The 19,234-nt window shown below is 36.9% G+C and overlaps 1 protein-coding gene across 6 annotated transcripts in view; it reads right to left on the reverse strand.

The window, feature by feature from the left end:
- RBM26 (RNA binding motif protein 26) overlaps window positions 1-19,234 on the reverse strand; it is a 94,642-nt gene that overhangs the window by 15,961 nt on the left and 59,447 nt on the right. For 4 of the 6 annotated variants that reach the window (XM_020973315.2, XM_020973311.2, XM_020973310.2 and 1 more), the window contains exons 14-18: window positions 18,813-18,884; window positions 10,320-10,448; window positions 4,238-4,312; window positions 2,998-3,165; window positions 1,014-1,118 (exon numbers count right to left, since the gene is read on the reverse strand). In XM_020973315.2, coding sequence (XP_020828974.1) covers window positions 1,014-1,118; window positions 2,998-3,165; window positions 4,238-4,312; window positions 10,320-10,448; window positions 18,813-18,884 — 549 coding nt within the window. The remainder of the gene's footprint in view (window positions 1-1,013; window positions 1,119-2,997; window positions 3,166-4,237; window positions 4,313-10,319; window positions 10,449-18,812; window positions 18,885-19,234) is intronic. The other 2 variants (XM_020973313.2, XM_020973314.2) reach the window with 1 other exon arrangement.

Genomic DNA, 19,234 nt, shown 5'->3' on the forward strand with positions numbered 1-19,234 from the left:
ATAGAGAGATTGAGTGACTTGACCAAGGTCACAAAACACAATACAATTAAGGTGTCTCGAGGTAAGATTTGAACATGGGTGTTCTGCCCTCAAATTTAGTGCCCTGTCAACAGCACCATGCCATTTCTACACCTTGAAACCTTTCCATAAGCTGTGGACTATTTATAAATGAAGAAAGCTAAAAGCAACTTTATAATAATAACTGAAGAATAGCCAAACAAACTGTGATATGAAAATAACAGAATATTTTTGCCCCATAATAAACAGCATGAAGAATTCAAAGGAGTTTGATAAGATTTATATGTAGTGATTCAGAATGAAAAAAGCAGATCCCACAGAATGTACATATCACCTAAAACTATATGAAGATGATATTAAATGTCAACAGAACTTTAACTATGAACACTGACATTATGTTAAGTACATAACCTTTTTTTCTCTTTTTAAAAAATGGTAAATTACAAAGGTGTACATTTATAAATACAGTCAATAACCATTTTTCTTAAATTATTTTAGTGTGAATTTTGGGAATTGTTTATTTTCTTTTTAAATAAAAATAGGACTATGATCTTCCAAAGACTATATCTTAACATGTGTTTGTCATACAAGTAAAAAAATAACAACAGTAATACAGGTGTGGACTGAGATGATAACACAAGACACTACTTTGATCCCTCTCTCCTACCTAGCCTATCAACATACTTTTCTTACTTCCTTCTTCTAAACCCAGACTCCAAAACATGAAAACTGGAGCCATAGAGTATATTTGTGCTTCTTTGCTTCCTTACCCCCTACAAATCTAGGCACCAGAAAAACAGGGCCTATAATTTAAACTTTATGTCCCCCAATTCTCTGTACACTCAAATGCTGAAAGAAAACGTGAAGCCACAGTGGGTGTGCCATACCCCAGAACATGTGGCAGGTGTTAATCACTGCTATCAAATACAGAAGCAATATTTTTGAAAAAGACTATTACAGGCATCCTTTTATCTTATGATATTAATGAAACATACTTCAAGCTGTAGTTCTGTATATTTTCTCCTAAGTTCAGTGACTTCTTCTCCAGCCTGCATCTTCTTGTACAAATCCAGTTCTGTGTCCAGTAATTCTTTCTGCATCTGAAATGTTATAAAGACTAAACAGTTGAGGTATTAATTTACATTTATAACTCCCTCCCATCTATTAAAATCATACCCAACCCTTCAAGACCTAGCTCAATTCCTTCATGAAGTTTCCCCTGCCAACTTCAGCATTCATTAATCATTTTCTGCTTTGAAATTCTATAGTTCTTATAATCTGTATCACTTAATTTACATTCTCCTGTACATTGTTTGCTGCATTCAGTGACAAGTCTTATACTTTATCTGCATTCTCCCCCTCTACCCCGCACTGCCCAAAGTATCTTGCAGAGTCCTGGGCACACAGGAGAGGCTAAATAAATACTTTTTGGTTAACAAGTCAATTTATTTGGTACTCATTTTAGGTTAAAAAATGTAAAAAGACGAGACAAAACTAATCAAGTGCCAGAGAAATATGGTCAATCTAACACTGTAAATAAAGGCATTCTTGACATGTAGCCTGGGGGCTTCTGAGAATTCCTAAAGGAGTAAGATACCACCTATTCCCTCAAGGCCCAAATCAAAAGCTTCAAACTCCTTCCACAACTATTCCCAGATTCCACTCCACCTTCAACAGCCTGCATCTCTTTTTCCTTTGTATTTCTATGGTACTTACATATGGTCTTAAAAGATAAGAGAACTATAGACATGTTATCTCCCCTATCAAATTGTAATTAGGGACTACTTTATGTAATTTTTTTTTATCTAGCACAGTGCCCTACATTTAGGCGCTTTGGAACCATTACTGAAACAGGAGTTACCACAAAGAAAACTGGGGGGGGGGGGGGGAAGGAAGTCACAGGTCTTCAGGATTTCACTTCATTTATCTATAGAGTTCCATAGCATACAAGTCTAGGACATACAACAGCTGTCATATATACTCAGTACTTTTTTATTTTGTGAAAAATGGGGGAATGTAGATATGGTTATAATTTTATCACCAACAGCTGACATTTATATATCACCAGAAAATCTACAAAGAACTTTACATAAATGTCATTTGAACTTCACACTAACTCTCTGAAGTAGAAACCACTTTTAAAGAAAATGGAAACTGAGGCTCAGTAAGGTGACTTACCCAACAAGTCTCAGAGGTGTGATTGAAAAGACTGGACTTAGTGACAACCCCACTGCCTCAATTTGAACATCATAATGTCAGCATGCAACTAGAAACTTCAATTTCTCAGGATTGACTGTGAACTATTTCTGTAATACTAGTAGTACCCCAGAGAGGTAAAGTGAATAAAACTTGGAAGCTGGAAAGATCTGGATACAAGTCTTGGCTCTGAAACAAACTAGCTATAAGGACTAAAGACAAGTCACTTCACCTATCAGTGTCTCAGGCAATTATCTAAGGCTCTAGTTACAGATGAGTTGCTGATGTGCAACAGCAGAGGGAGTTTCTACACAGTAAAATCACAGAATGAAATCCTTTAACTGTCTAACAAAGCCACACTGGAAAGCCCTACGAACTGAAGTTTCCACCATAAGGTCCTTTGGGTTACAGAATTTGGTTGTGACCAGTTTGGATGTGACTGTCCTAGCGTACAGCTCTAAACTATAAGTAATTTCTAATACTTAAAGTCAGGAAAAAAGACAGTCCAAAGATTTAGATTCTACTCCTTAGTTATCCCTTGACTCACTTAATAGCCTTCATGAAGCTCCAAACTTTTAAAATAAAATTGGAATAACACCATCTCTCATTTTCATGAGATTATTACCTAAAATATGAAAATAAGAAAACTACACTGCACTTCCTAGGGAATGGCTTTATTAAAAATGACATTATGTCATTAGCATGTTTTTACAGATAATGCATGAGCATGCTACAGAGATGATTGAGATACAAGTCATTTTAAGTTTTAACTGAATAAAGTACCTGAGCTTTGGTTTTCACACTTTTGGGAAGGGAGCCTCCAGATGAAACAGCTTTCAATTCATCTTTTAATTTAGTAATGCTATTCGTCAACGCCTCCAAAGTTTTCATTATTTCCGCCTTATCTTCAGACTTCATTGCTTTGTTTTTCTCCAGTTTTGAAATTAACATCTATTAAATTTTTAAATTTGTTAAATTGTTACAGGAAAATATAAAAGAAGGTATTTACATAGTATAGTAAAGAATAGGAAAGAACACACATTTTAAATGAATATATACATATAAACATCAAAACGTCAGTAAATTCAGACGATGGACGATCCTCAACTGAAATGTTCAAATTTATTTCAATGGATTAAAATGATTTTTTAAACCTCTTAACAACTAGGCATTAAAACAATTTGAAAGCATGCAAAAATCAAGCTCTCAGTTCTGTTTTTACATAGTTTTAATAAGGGTGTCACTTTTTCTGCATATTTTTACTCCATTTGGAATGCAGAAAAAGCCACATAAGGAAAACAGGTTTAAGTTTTCCTCCCTTGTAAGTTGCAAATCAAAAACTTTAATTGCTTCCTTTTTTGGAGAAACGTGAATCAGATAGTTAATAAGCTTGGAAAGGGTAGCTTATGCTCTGAATTAATCAAAAGAGCAGTACTCTTCACCTAACACAGGGAACATGGCAGAAGTGTAGATGACAAGGAAAGTAAAATACCTTTTCAAGTCCCTCTCAATGAAGATGGCTTCACTTTTCCCCCCAATATTTAAAAGTTTTACAAATAGCCTCAAATAGTTTTCTGAGTTAAAACTGAACAGTCATTTAAAGAACTGTGAATTTTAATTATCAATCACACACTTAATGAAATTAAGTACAATTGCAAAGACAAATCGAAATGATTTGGGGCCACTCATAATTTTAACTTACTCATGACACTTTTTGCTAAGACTTCAAATAATCAAGAAATGCTCATATAAATATCATGGTACAGAAATTCAAGAAGTGTACAGTAATTCCACGTGGCCTTGATTCATTTTTTAAACAAAGGACCAGAGAAATACAGCATGTGCACGTGAAAACTACCAATTTTTTCTCACTATTGTCTTTTACAGTTGCATCTAACCAAGATAAACACTATTCTTCCAAATAATTTTTAAAACCAATATTAACTTATTACAGTAGAATTAAAACTCATAGAAAACTAGAAACCACATGTAAATGTATCCTCAAAGTAAAGTGATATGTTACCTTCTGTGTTTCAATGTGCTTTTCTAAAATCTCTTGCTTCTTTTTTCTCACATCCTGTTGCAATTTTAGTGCTTCCTATAAGAAAAGACAGAGTAAGAGGGGAAAAAATCACAAAGTATCAATATACATTTCTCCCAAAAAATATGATTATTAATTTGGAAAATGGTCAAGTCTAGCTTTAATAAATAAAATTAAATATAAAATATAGCAATTCCAAAGTATATGTATTATGGTTCAAGAGTTGACAGGACTCCAAAATCTACACACTGGCTATTTAGTCCAATCCAGGCACCAAGAGAACCCCCAATATACCATACTCTTCAAGCCGCTGCTTTAAGACCTCTCCCGAGGAGACAGCTTCACCTAGAGACAACTCTATTTGTTACCAAGTTTTCCCTGATATCAAGCATGACTTAACCTCTTTGCAACTTCCACCCACTGCTTCTAGTTCTGCCCTCAAACACAAAATCCCTCCCTCCACATAACAATCCTTCCAATACTTGAAGCCAGCTACGGTGTCCCCACTAAGTCTTCTCTTCTGTGCCTACCTCTTCATATGACACTGACTCAAGGGCCTTCACCTTCTGGTTGCCTCCCTCTGGATACTCTCCAGCTTCTCTGTCCTTCCTAAACTGTAGCACCCAGAATCAAGAATAATGCTCCAGCTGTGGTCTGACAGGGCAGAGTACAGAGAGATGCACCTCTTTACTCCAGAAAGCTATGCCTCCTCAAGACAACCAAGACAACTCTCAAGACAGCTCACCTTGAGCTGACAGTCCACTAAAACCCAAATATCATTTTCAGATAAACTGTTGCATAATTATGCCCCTGCCTGCACTTGTATTTGTGATGTTCATTTTCTGAATCCAAGTACAGGATTTTATTTTTAATCTTAATGAATTAAGGCTCAATGCTCTAACCTATTAATATCTTACATGGATTCTGTCACTATAATCTTGAGTATCTCACTGACCCCTCACCCGCACAACTTTGTATAATCTGCAAGTCTGATTACTATGTTAATTATGCCTTTTGCCCAAATCAATAATAAAAATGTTAAACAGCACTGAACCAAGCTAAGAATCATACTTATTATAAACATCAAATTACTAAGCTTGGTCTTATTTTGGCTACATATTTTAATCAAAGAAAAGTCTCATTTCCCTCAGGCTCTGACAAAGAGGTGGCCTTTTTCCTTGCCAAAGTCAACCCTTCTATATCTGCACTTGATGCCATTCCCCTCTCATCTTCTCTGGTAGACTACATAATCATCTCCCTCTCTTGCATGAGTCTCCCTCCTCTCTAGATCAAGTGGGTCATTCCCAAACGCCTTCAAATATGTCCAAGTCTCCTCCATCTGCTAAAAAAGCTTCAATCAACTCTGCCATCCTTTCGAGCTAATGTCCTTTTCTCTCCTCCCTTTCCAGCCCAAGTCCTTGAAAGTACTATCTACACTAGCTATCTCAAATTCCTCTTTTCTTATTAACGTCATTCTTCAATTCTTTATCAATTCAGCTTTAAATCTCATGAGTCAACTGAAACTGTTCACTTCAAAGTTACTAATGATGTCTTAATTGCCAAATTTGATGGGCCTTTCTCATTCTTCATTCTTCTCATCCTATTTTTTGCATCTGACATAGTTGACTGCTGTCTCCTCCCTCCTTTGTGGGTTTTAGAGACTCTAATCTCTCCTGCTTCCTACCAGTCTGATTGCTCCTCTCAGTCTCTTTTTTGGGTTATCATCTACATCATATCTTACTGGCTTATCGTTAAATCACCTATAGCCCTCTCATTATGTGTGACCCCTGAGATTCTGTTCTATGCCCTCTTCTTTTCTCCTTTCTTCTGATAATAACCTCATCAATTTCCATGAGTTTAACTATCATCTCGATGAAGAAGCTTCACCAATCTATTGTCCCCACACCTACAATACCAACTGCCTACTGGATACTTCAAACATCCTAGAGACATCTAAAATTCAGTATGTTTAAAATTGAACTCATTCCCTCTAATGTTCTCCTCTTCCAAACGTTTCCATTTCTGCAAAGACACTATCTTTCCAGGGTCTAAGATTGATAATTCCAGTATTATCTTGGATGCCTCACCCATCCTCACTTCACATATCCAATCAGACACCAAATCTTGCCATTTCTGCCTTCCCAGCATCTCTCTCATTGGACTCCTTTTTCTACTCACACATCATATATACCACCTTAGTTCAGGTTCATCTATTAGATTACTACAATAGCCTTCTAATTGGTGGTCCTGCCTCAAGTCTTTCACTACTCTAGTATATCCTGTAGACAGCTGACCAAGTAACCTGAGACTCTCTTCTTCAAACAACTATAACAGCTTGCTACTGCTTCTAGGATAAAATACAAATCCTTTTATTTAGCTTTCAAATTTCTTCACAGCCTGGCCCCAACCTTTCTTTCTAGCTTTGTTTGACATTATCCCCTCTCCTACACTGTGCACATTCAATGAATACTGGTCTCCTAGGCTGGCTCCTCCTATCCTATTCCTTTGTGTGCCTGGTCTTCTAGGTTGGCTCTCCTTTCTCCCAGGGTATAAGAGAGATACCCATTCCAACATGTACTGGTCTCCTACACTGGTCTCTTCCCACTTGTGGGGCACCACTCCTATCTGCATGAGACAGAAAGATGCCATTCCATTGCCTCCCTGGTCTCCTAGACTGACCTCTTCCCACTTCCATGTTTATGAATGTTAAAATTCCCTAATCTGATCACAGTCTGTTGTCATTATACTTCTCCCTCTGTTACATCTCTGAATCCTGTTCTTCATTCTCACTGAGACCTCTAATCCCTTAACCTCCAAATTTCTTTACCACATGATAACCTCTGCACCTTGTATACTCTCCTTCCTTATCTAAACCCTTTGTTGAACCAGTTCAATTCTACATTGTATTTTTCTCAGATACTTCTTGTCCTTTCATCTTACTGCTGCTCTTTCCCTAACAAGCAATCTAGATTACTTCCACCATTGGCTGTTTTCACTCCTACTTATATGTTGCCAAATAAAATTGAGAAAATTATATAACCTTGCTGACTGAATCCACTACAAACTTATGCTACATAATCTCCACTGGGCCCCCACTACAACAAGGCAATCCTTTTATACCTCTCTAATTGACTCACTCGCCATAGCAGCTTTTCATCCTGTCTCAAACTTCCCACAGCTCCTCTCACTTACCCACTAAGCTGAGAAAACCTTTCCTTATACTTCACTGAAAAACGAGAGCTCCCACTTTTCTCCTTTTCCTCATCCTACATCACCTAGATGCCTTCTGCTATTGTCTCTCACATGATGAGGTGATCCTTCACCTTGACAAGGCTACAAGTAAAAGTGAACTCGTTTCACCCTGTGTCCTCCAGTAGATTGCCCACTCCATCCACCCCTTTCTCTCACTTATCTCCAAATCTCTCATAATCTATTCTCTACTTCCCCCGTGCCTACAAACATATCTCTCATATGCTCAAAACACTTTCATTTGATCAAGAAATCCCCAACTAGCTACTGTCTCATATCTCCCTTCCCTTTTGTGGCTAAACTCTTTGAAAATGCCATTTCAATAGGTGTTTCCACTTTCTTTCCTCTCAATCTTTTCTCATCTACTTTTAGTCTGGATATTGGCCCCCTTATTCAGCAGAAACTGTTTTCTCCAAAATTATCAATGATTTGTTATTTGCCAAATCAAACTGCCTTTTCTTAATCTTCAACATTTCTGCAGCCTCTGACACTGCTGATGACCCTCTTCTGATAATTTTTTCTCAGGCTTTTGTGACATTTCTCTCTCCTACTTAGCTGACTACTCTTTCTTAGAATCCTTTGGGGGAATCTTCATTCAGATCATAGTACCTTGGGTACCCACAGGGTTATCCTCGGCCCTCTCCTCTTCTCAATTGTATTAGCTCTCATGGATTCATCTCTGTGCTGATGTTCTTCCAATCTACTTATTCAGCCCTAATATCTCTGCTGATCTCCAATCTTACTTCCCCAATCCCCTATTAAAAACATCTCAAAAAGAAGGCCCTATATTCATCTTAAACTTACATATTCAAGAAAGAATTATCTTTTCCCCAAACCCTTCCCTCTTTCTGATTTTTTTATTATTGTTGAAGGTACCTCCATCCTCCCAGTCATCCAAGCTCACAACCTGGGTGTCATCCCTGACTCCTCACTGTCTATTACTGCACCATATCCAATCTGTTATCAAGTCAAGCCACTTCCATATTCCTAACATCTCTCATGCATGCCCCTTCCTGGTACAGGCCATCATCCTGCTACAGGCCCTCACTGCAGCATGCCTGTATTATAAAACAGAATTAGCCTGCTAATTTGTCTTGTAACTTGATCCAAGTCTCTTCCCTCTGCCTCCCATTCTCCACTCAATGTCAAAGTGATCTTCCTAAAGCACAGGTCTCAACACATCACCACTCCCAACCCACCGAAATAAATTCCAGTAGCTCCATATCACCTCCAAGATGGAATATAAAATTCTCTGGCATTCAATGCCCACATAATATGGTCCCTCTCTACCTTTCTAGTCTTTTTCAGATGACCTTCTCTTCCCTACCCCCCTTCCCCTACATACTCTTTGATCCAGTTGACACCAGCCTCTTTGCCTTTCTTCAAACAAAACATTCCATCTCCTGACCCCAGGCATTTTCACTGCTTGTTCTTCCTTCCTGGCTTTCTTCGAGTCCTAGTTAAGATCCCACCTTCTATAAGGAACCTTTTCTGGTCCTTTTTAATGCTAGTACTTTCCATTTGTGTTGTTCCGTCTGTGCTGTTGATAACCTCCAATTTATCTCGAATAAATCTCACTCATACACTGCTGTTTACATGTTCTCTCTCCCATTAGACTATGAGTCCTTGAAAGTTGACTGTCTTTTGCCTTTTTTGCACTGCCAGCTCTTAGCAGTGTGTGGAACATAGTAAGACCTTAACAAATAATTAATGTTATAATCCAGCCAAAATGACCATCTCTTTATTCTTTACACATGATGGTCCATTTTCCTTCTTCATGCTAATACAATGGATGTTCCCCCATTCCTGAAATGTATACCCTCATCTTTACCACTGTACCTCAGAGTCCTGTCAAGAATAGTTGAGGCACAATCTTCTGCATGAAAGTTTTCCAGTTCCCTACACAAATGTCAATTACTAATGACCTCCCTTATAGAGTTATATTCATATTTATATTTAACTATTTTGTGTGTGTGTGTGTCTAAATAAACTTTATATTTATGCTGTACAGATTTTATATGAACTTGTTTTCCCAATTAGAAGACAAGTTCCGGAAGCTAGGTGGCGAAGTTGATAGAGGTCAGGCCTTGAAGTCAGGAGGACCCAAGTTCAAATCCGGTCTTAGACACACAAACCATACTAGCTGTGTGACCCTGGGCAAATCACTTAACCCCAACTGCCTAGCAAAAAGCCAAAAAAAAAAAAAAAAGAGAGACAGTAAGTTCACTACAAGTAGGCAATGTTTCACAATTTGTGCTTATATCCACAGTACTTAGCACATATTAGGTGCTTACTAAATACTGGCTGATTATTGTGTTTACAATGTGGTTTAGAAGGGATAGAGCACTGGACCTGGAGTCAAGAAGACTTTAGTTATAAAAGGGGGTTCAACTTGATAACCCTTCTACCTATAAATCTATGCTCCTATGCTAGATGAAAATTATAAAGATGCACTACATTGCCAAATTCATTACAACTAATGTTTTTTATTTTTTTATTTTTTGTTTTTGCTAGGCAATGCGGTTAAGTGACTTGCCCACAGCTAGTAAGAGTTATGTGTCCGAGGCCAAATTTGAACTCAGGTCCTCCTGAATCCAAGGGCCGGTGCTCTATCCACTGCGCCACCTAGCTGCCCCAAAACTAATGTTTTTTAAATGAACATGACTTGCCCAAGATCTACACACTAATTTAAAAGGTTTGGTTTTCTTTTTTTTTTTTGGTCCTGTCCTAATTAGGCCTAAGAAAACAAACATAAAAACCAATTATAAAGATGCTTTCTGCAAACAAACCTTTGCAATATCTCAATTTGATTTACCTGTTTTTTTTTCTGTGCTTCGCTGTTGTCTAATGTAGAGATGGAAACAGCAGGTAAGGACTTCTGCGCAGCTTTCAAAGCAGCTGGATTGTACACTGTTTTTGTGAGGCCAGTAGAAGTGGACAACACCTAACAACACAAATGAATTATTTGCTCTTATGTCTGTTGTTTCCTACAAAAAATTTAAGACTCCATTTTAATGCTCCATTTTAAAATGAGTATCTTAGATATCTAAATGTAATAATAGCACTGACAAATCACATTAACACAAATTTCACATTAAAGAATTTTAAGATAAACGGAAATCAGTGGTACATTTTCCCTAAGTAAGAAATTTTACAATAATTTATCCAAGCGAAAACAGATTGGGGGGAGGGGGAAAGCAGTGTCAGGGAGAAATAAGAAAAGCACAATTTGAAGGCAAAAAGGTCTGATCACTACACTAACTATATATATAATCATATATATAATATATATATGTAATATATATAACATATATATTATATATATATGATTACTGAAAACCTTCATTCAAATGATATCTAAAACTACAATTATAATCTTGAAATAAAATATAAGCATGTGTATTCTTCTACCACAACTGAATTACATATCACAGATACTGTTTATAAGTTTTCTGTTTATTGTTTGCTAATTGAACATTAATTGTGCTACAGCCAAATGAGAATAGGGACCAAATTTATTCTGTGTCACTAGTGGTAAAGAATATTAACTCAAAAAAGCTTCATTAGGTAAAATACATATAATCTAGCACAGTACAGAAAAATATCCTGGAGTGTGAATCAAATGTTAAGTTAATATTGATCTCACCATTGTCTCCTAAAGTTAGAAAGAAAGTAATCCCAGGCATTTCCTGGATATTCACAATTTCAAGACTACATATACTTCATTTTAGTTTCAGAAACTATGATCATAGTCAAATTTCCCCTGCTATGGTTATACTAATTCTAAAGTTCTTAATGAAAAACGAAAAGGCCTTTAAGAGTATCAGCTATTTTAACATATCTAAGGAACAGAGGCAACAACACCCTAAAGGTCACAACACAAATCAAGGGCAGGAAGTGGAAATAAAGAAATTCTATCATCACTCTGCTAATACATTTTTCTTTCTTAAGAAACGTAACAGCGCTTTCTAAATTCCTAGGAACACAGGATGTACCCAGGTAATGGAAAGGACGGTGAGGTAGTGAAATGAAAGCTGAAATAATAAAGAATATTTCCCCAACCTCCTTAGTAGGATTTTGTCTCCTTTTCAGAGAGATCTTAAATCATACTCTGGTTTTGACTAATTTGTATTCCAGAAATTCATGAGAAAGAAACCTTCTTGAATGCTGAGAGTGATGTGAAATTTACTAATACCTTCCAACCAACAGGTACTCTATTCTTCTCCTACTTCTTTGATCTATCTCTTTTTCTTTATGCCTATCTCTTTTATTAAAATTTATCTACTTTTCTTCTCCCTCTTTTCCTTCCTTTACATTCATCAGTAGCCATGATATGAACTGAAATATTTTTTAATGTTTGTGGTATATATTTGTTGTATGTACTTTAAATATTTGTGGTATAATTTGTTCAAATTTTTAAAATCAGGTAGGTTCACACAACATTTTTTTCCCTCAAAATCAATTACATATTTTTTGCTTCAATTTGGCTGAGTGCTAGGTTTTCCTCCTACACTGTACAATGTTATCTCTCAACAGGAAAAGGATCACCTACACCTGATTTAGGTTAACCATACAGCAATAACTTGTAAAGGAAAAGAAACCTAGTTTTTTCTCTTGAAGAAAAATGAAGAAAACAGTACTCTGCAAATACTAAATTTAAAGTAATAAAAGTGTGACTCAAATTAAGTCATCAAAGCACCATATGTATATTACCTTTTCATTATCACTATCATCTAAAAATAAGGAAGCACCACACTTTCATAAACAAACAGGCCTCTGTTGCAAATCGCAATATGGCTACAATATGTAGGTGTGCTATTTTAATACCCACGTTCATGATAAAGCAAAGAAGCATGACATGGCAGACAGAGAAAACTGGCCTTGAAGTTAGGAAGACCTGGGTTCCAATACTTTTTCTAGCATATACTGGCAGTGTGACCCTGGGCAAGTAACTTAACCTTTCACTGCTCTAGGCAACTCTTTTAAGACTGTTAAGTTGGAGAAGAGACCTGCCAATAAAGCAGGAGTGCAGCCCATCTCCTGCCAAAACTACTCCATTGACCTAAAAAGAATGACAGACCAGAAGTGATTAGGAAATGGAAAAAACTGCAAAAGGTTATTTGTCCAGCCCAAGATCACAAATCTGACCTATAAACAAGAGGCCAGACAGGAACTATGGAATAGAAGCAGTTTGGGATTATGGACTTAGCTTCCAGGGCTCAGAACTAGGCCAACAGAGCAGGACACCCACAGCTGATCACTGACCTAGGCCCTGGCCCAGCTCAAAAGCAAGGGTCTCTCAGAGGGCCAGGAGCCCAGACTCAGTGCCCAGAACCCAGAGCTAGATCAGGAGCACAAAACTCCCAGAGGGCAGAGAATGTGGATACAGTACTCAGGGCCTGAAGTAGGCCAGCAGGGCAGCAATGCCCAAAGTTGATCTCAGAGACTCAGGTTCCTGCCCAGGCCAGCAGGGCTGGGTTCCCAGAGGGCCCAAGTTAAGGCAACCTTATAGGTTGTCTGCCAGAGGGATAAATACTGCAGACATGGTGTTAAGGGCCCAGAGCAAGACTAGAAGTACAGAAATGCCCAAAGCTGATCTTGGACTCAGCCCTAGACCAAGCCAGCAGAGCTAGGTCGTCTAGAGGTCCCTGAAGCTCAGACTCAGCACCCAGAGCCTCCCGGTTAGGCAAGCTTTCCACAGGTGCTAAAAACTCTGACTCAGCATTCATAGCCTGGAGCTAGGGCAGAAGCACAGGGATACTAAGAGCTGATCTCAGACTCAGGTCCCCACCCTTGCCAACAGTGGGTGGTCTCCGAGAAAGCCAAGGAATTCAAACTCAGTGCCTAGAATTCTAAGCTTCGGTTCTTCCAGAAGAGATTTCCCCTCCCAGAAAAGCAGCTGGGGGACAAACAGGTCACTCAGAGTGTCCTAGAACACAGATTCATCCCTTAGAGCTTCCCAGTTAGCAACACCAAGTTGTCCAAAACATATCACTGGAAGAATAACCACACAAAAAAGATAAAACACTATTATGAGGCCATGGAATGCAGAAGAGGAGAATAATTCCTAAACACCTATAAGCAAAGCCTCCAAGAAAATATATCTTGCCTATAAGAATAATTAGAATTGCTAAAAAGAAATTATGTAAGACTTCTTAAAAAGGGAATTTAAAAACAAGATAAAAGAAATGAGAGCAATAAAGGAAAGAACTGGAAAAGAAATGAGAGCTATCTAGGAGAGATTTGGAAAGACAATTAGCAACTTAGAAGAGGTACAAAATCTTACCCATGTAACAGAGTCCCTGATGATCAGAATGGACCAAACAGAAGTTAACAATTCTATGAGACAGAAAGAAATACTAAAACAAATTCAAGCAATAGAAAAATAGAAGAAAATGTATGGTATCTCAAATCAAAAACACTAATCAAGGAGAAATAATGTAAGAAACAAGAAACACTGCATTACCTGAAACTCATTCCTAAAAGAGTCCAGACCTCATATTTCAAGAAATCATAAAGGACAGCTAGATGACGCAGTGGATACAGCACTGGCCCTGGAGTCAGGAGGACCTGAGTTCAAATCCAGTCTCAGACCAGATACCTGACACTTACTAGCTGTGTGACCCTGGGCAAGTCACTGAATCCCAATTGCCTTGTTTAAAAAAAATAGTGAAAAAGTAATCATAAATACTCAGGTATCTTAGAACTAGAAAGCAAAAGGGGGCATGGGTTGTGTGGGGGGGGGGGTGAGGGAGGAGAAGAATACCCCAATCACCTCCTGAAAGAAATCCAGAAACGGAAACTTCTAGGAACATGATAATCAAAATCCAGACCCTCTAGATCAGATCTACACAACTTGCAGTTAACAGGCTGCTTACGGCATGCCCAAGGTTGCACAGGCCTGCTCTAGGTGAAAGAACAAATTCAAGTAGGCAAAATTCAAGTACCAAGGAACCACAATTAGGATCACACAAGATTTGACAGATACTACTAGAGGGGAGCAGAATGCATGGAATAATAGTCCAAAAGGCATAAAATACAGGATTACAACCGAACTGAGCTTAATTCTACAAGAGGGAAAATGTAATTTTAATGAAACAGAGGATTTCTCCAAGTATTTGTAATGTAAAGACCAGAACTGAGTATGAATTTAGAAATGAAAACACAGAATAAAAGAAATATAAAATGTAAATACAAAAAATGTAGAAAAGACTTTATGAGGAAAAAGTTGTTTGTATTCTACTGGAAAGGGGAGGGTGTTACACATTATTCTCAGTATTCCCTAAGAACAATAATGCTGATACGATAGAGGGAACCAAATAAGATAGAGGACATTTAGATGCCTTGCTATGTTGTGATGATCTTAAAAGAAAGGAAAGGGAGGGGAAAAAAAAGAATAGACTAGGAAGAAGGGAAAGGGGTGGGGAGGATGACTTATTTTCTCAGATAATCTGAGGGAGTGCAAGTAGAAATCTATACAAACACATAAGTGGGGGAGCAGGAGAAACTCAAACCTCACCCTTAACTAATACAAAGTGAAGTGAACAGAGCCAGGAAAACAATTTCTACTATAACATTGTGAAAATGAACAATTCTCAAAGAGTTAAGAACTACAATCAATGTATGATGCTCAACCATGATTCCAGAAGACCAATGATACAGAATAGTGTTCACATTCTGACAGAAGGGGTGACAGATCAGATATGTAGGTTTAAGACATGCATTTCTGGACGTGGACAAGGTAGGGATTTGTTTTGCTGGACTATGTGTATTTGCTGCACTGGATTTTGTTTTGTTTTGTGGAGGATGAGAAAGAGAGGGAATGAGGAGTAGATGCTTGTTAATTAGAAGGAAAAACACCAACTTGCAGAGAGGTTGCAGAGTTCCTCTCCAGGGAGCTCCCTGTCCCAGCTCTATCCTGATTCAAAATAAAATGTTTAAAGCAACACTTTCAATATAGGTACACTACTATGCACAACAGACATTCGTAGAATTTAAGAGCTGAAGGTCCCTTTCAGTAAGTCATCCCCTTCACCTTCTAGAACAGTAAAACGAAGTCCATAGCAATGAGTTCATTTGCCAAAGGTAATACAGCTTGTTAGTGACAGATCAAGGTAAAATTTATATGTTGCTTCCCTCATTACAATTCTTCAAAGACAGCAGAAATTTGTTTTATCTTGCTTTTTTGTTAATTTTTGGACCAAACCTGATTTTGTTGATGTAGGGAGCTTCCAGTGAGTAAAGTCCATCTAGCAAATCACATCAGCAACTCTTCTGTTACTTAGTCTTAAGAAAACTGGCTAAGGTGCCGAATTAGTGACATGCTCAGTAAAGCATGATCAGTATGTGCCAAACGCTGGACTTGAATTCAGATCTTCCTGTCTCTAAGGCAGCTCTCTAGCCACTATATCTCTATGGGTCCAGTTTATTAACATCTCCCTTATTACAAATTGAAAACATAAGGTAAGAGAGGGGAGTATAAGTCAGTTGCAATACCGTTATCCTTACCATTACAACATATTGCCACAGTTATAAATGTAACGTAAAAATTGATTATAACAGTATGCCTATCACACATGTGTTAAATCATAAAAGTTAATAATGGCTTATTAAAAGCCTTCTCCAAATTGAGGCCACTGCATGATCTTAATATTTTTGAAGGAATCATAGCAATTTGTTTCTTGGACTGATGAAATTTTTTCATCTGTCTGCTATTCTCCATCTTTCTGTTGCTCTTTTTACCCTATTTTCTACCCCCAATGTAAATGGTAGTCCTAATGAGAAAAAAATACAGAAAGTCAAACTGGCTTTTGTAAAATTTGGAAAAAACAATCTCTGCACCTTCCACTGCAAAAAAGGCATGTTTCTGGCTCAATTACAAAACAAAAAGCCCCACAATCTAACAATTAAAACAATAAAACTGTCCAAAAGTAGAATAAGCTTCCCTGAAAGGTAGTAGGTGAAGATCTTTAAGTGAAGGTTAGACAAGTACTTATCAGGGAAGCTATAAGGGGGGACTTCTGTCCATAATCTACGAGGTCTCTTCTAGCTCTAAGATGCTGTGACAATAAAAAACGCATGTTTCACTAACACGAGTAGTACCTAGTATGATTAATTCATGGAACTTTCAGTTATCAAGTAAGGTAAAGAGGGTAAATACATAATTTTTCACAAGTTGCAACTCATTCTCTTAGAAATGTATAATATTTTCACCTCAATTTTGTTTACCCCCTTTTCTTTGGAAATCTTTAGAAAAAATGACAAAGGAAATTTTAGTTTACCCTATTTGCATAGTTTTTTTTTTAACAAATTTGTAGTTTGTACAATACAGAATGAAGGTGAACTATTTAAATACAAATCACCTTTAGTTTGATTTTCAATCTAATCAAATGACTGAAAAGCATCAATAAGAGCAGAAGTACTTCTTGAATCAGAAATCTGGTCTGATCATCTGTAATCAATAAACAAGTATTTATTGAGTGCTTAATATGTACTGAACATTAAACTAGGATCCCTTGTAAAGAAATATGAATCTCACTCTTCAGGAGCCTAGAATCCAACAGGGCAGACAACATTTAACCTTTATAAAGAACAGTTTATGACACAAGGCAATATAATTAAATGCTGTAGAAGTTCTGAGGACAGGACAGAAGGGAAAACCAGAACAGGCAGGGCTAATTAAAGAAGGCCCCATAGTATAAGTAGATGACTAGATATGGATAAAATAGAAAAAATTAAAGAAGAATGACCTAAGTGAATACACAGAGGTAGAAATAAACATAGCATGTTAATATACAGTGAGAAAATGGAGGCAAACTGAGTAATGAGAAAGAATTTGACTAGGTATGGCCAGATCCAATTATGGAAGCCATGAGAAAGAATGTAAATTTTAATGCAATAATATATAGTATAGTAATTTAGGTCTGCACACAGAAAATTTAACAAAAACTAAAGTGTTGATTAAGGAAGATAAATCTGGCACAGGAATATAGTATTGAATAGGAAGGCAGATATTGGAGGGAAGGGGGAAGAGAGGTTGGATTTAGGAAGCTACTGCAATAATCCAAATGTAATAGAAAGAAGATATTGTAGGTATAAGAGAAATGGTATTTAAGTCAAAGATACTTTTAAACAAAGAACAACTAGATAAGTGATAGGAAATAAGGAGGAGAATGAATTAAAAATTATACCAAGGCACTGAAGCTTTTTGTACCTTAGAAAATAATACCGCTGACAGAGATTAGGAATGTGGGAGGAATAGATCATTTGAGAAAGCCCAGTTGGTAATTAAGAGAATCCCAAATTCTGGAACTGGCAAATTCAAGAATAGCCAAAGAGGGAGAGAAGTAGAGTAAACCTAGAGGTTCAATTAATAGTCTTATTAGCTGTGTGAGAGAAAGATGAGAAGACTAATAATCAGGAGACCTGAGGATTACCATTTCAACTCTCCCAACTAACTAGCTATGTGATTTAGGCAAGTCCCTTAACGTTTTTCTGATATTTGAACTTTAGTTTCTTTATTGTATAAAGTAAGAGGGATATATAATCTCAAGCCCAAAATTCTATTATCTTAAGAGACCGGAACACAAACTGGACATCAAGTCTCAGCTGTAATTCCAAATCCTAGAGGAGCAATTTAAGTGCAAATTTAGAGACACAGACTATGTCTACATCAAAGGCCACATATGTCAAGGAATAAAACATTCTAACTAATAACTCTGCCATTCTGATTTTCCCTGTACTTAAATGATGAATTAATTTAATTGAACAAGTCAATGGTTTATGTACAGTTACAAAGAGGTTATCAATGACATATTTTAGAACACATCTTATGACAAAAAGACAAGAGGGTAATATCATCTCAATAGTCTGGCTAACAGCATTTCAAAATGCCTTCCTTACAGCCGTCCTACACTGTACAGAATCTAGTTTTGATTATCCCCATTTAATAGATGATAATGCTAAGGCTCTGAGAGGTTAACTAACCTGCCCAAGGTCATACATCCAGTGGATGATGAAACTACAATGAAAACAGAAAAAGAACAGGGGAAGTACAGAGTGGGAGAAAAGTATTTTAAAAGCCGGATGCAAAAAGGAAAGAAAAGAAAACAATGAGTTACTTTTATTTTTCATGGAATTGATAGTAAAAAATTTTAAAATAAAAATCGAGACTAAAAACTGCAATAAAACAATAGCTTCCAGACACAAGGGAAACGCATACACTTTTTAAAAAATTGAGATGCCACCTGAAATCATAACTGAAAACAATAAGGAAGCCAAAAAAAACATATCATGCTATTCTTCTTACCTTTTCAGTTGCTGAAACAGATGGCTTTGATACAAAACCCAACCTGTCCTTCACAGATAACTTAGTTACATTCTAAAAAAATTAAAATGAACACATTCAGTGTTTCCCCAAGCATACATAATTCTGTTGGGATTTATGAACATTTCGTTTGCCACTGTTTAAAATCTATTAGTCTATACTGAACTTAACTAGTATGTGTGACAATACTAACAATGTTTATGGTGTTTTATTTTGCTTTGTTTTTGTTTTCAGAAGAGAAAGAGTATTTTGGAAGTTTCTAATAAATTGTATGGGAAAAACAACAAAAAAAACCCAGCATGCATTATAATAAACCACTGAGAATTAAAAATATTAAATGAGGAGACTGGATTAGCGAATCTTTTAAGTCACTTGGCTCTAGAAATCTATGGTTTTATGATTCT

The sequence above is a fragment of the Phascolarctos cinereus genome, unplaced genomic scaffold, assembly GCF_003287225.1.
Source record: "Phascolarctos cinereus isolate Bilbo 61053 unplaced genomic scaffold, phaCin_HiC Scaffold_7;HRSCAF=346, whole genome shotgun sequence".
NCBI classification, from domain to species: Eukaryota; Metazoa; Chordata; class Mammalia; order Diprotodontia; family Phascolarctidae; genus Phascolarctos; species Phascolarctos cinereus.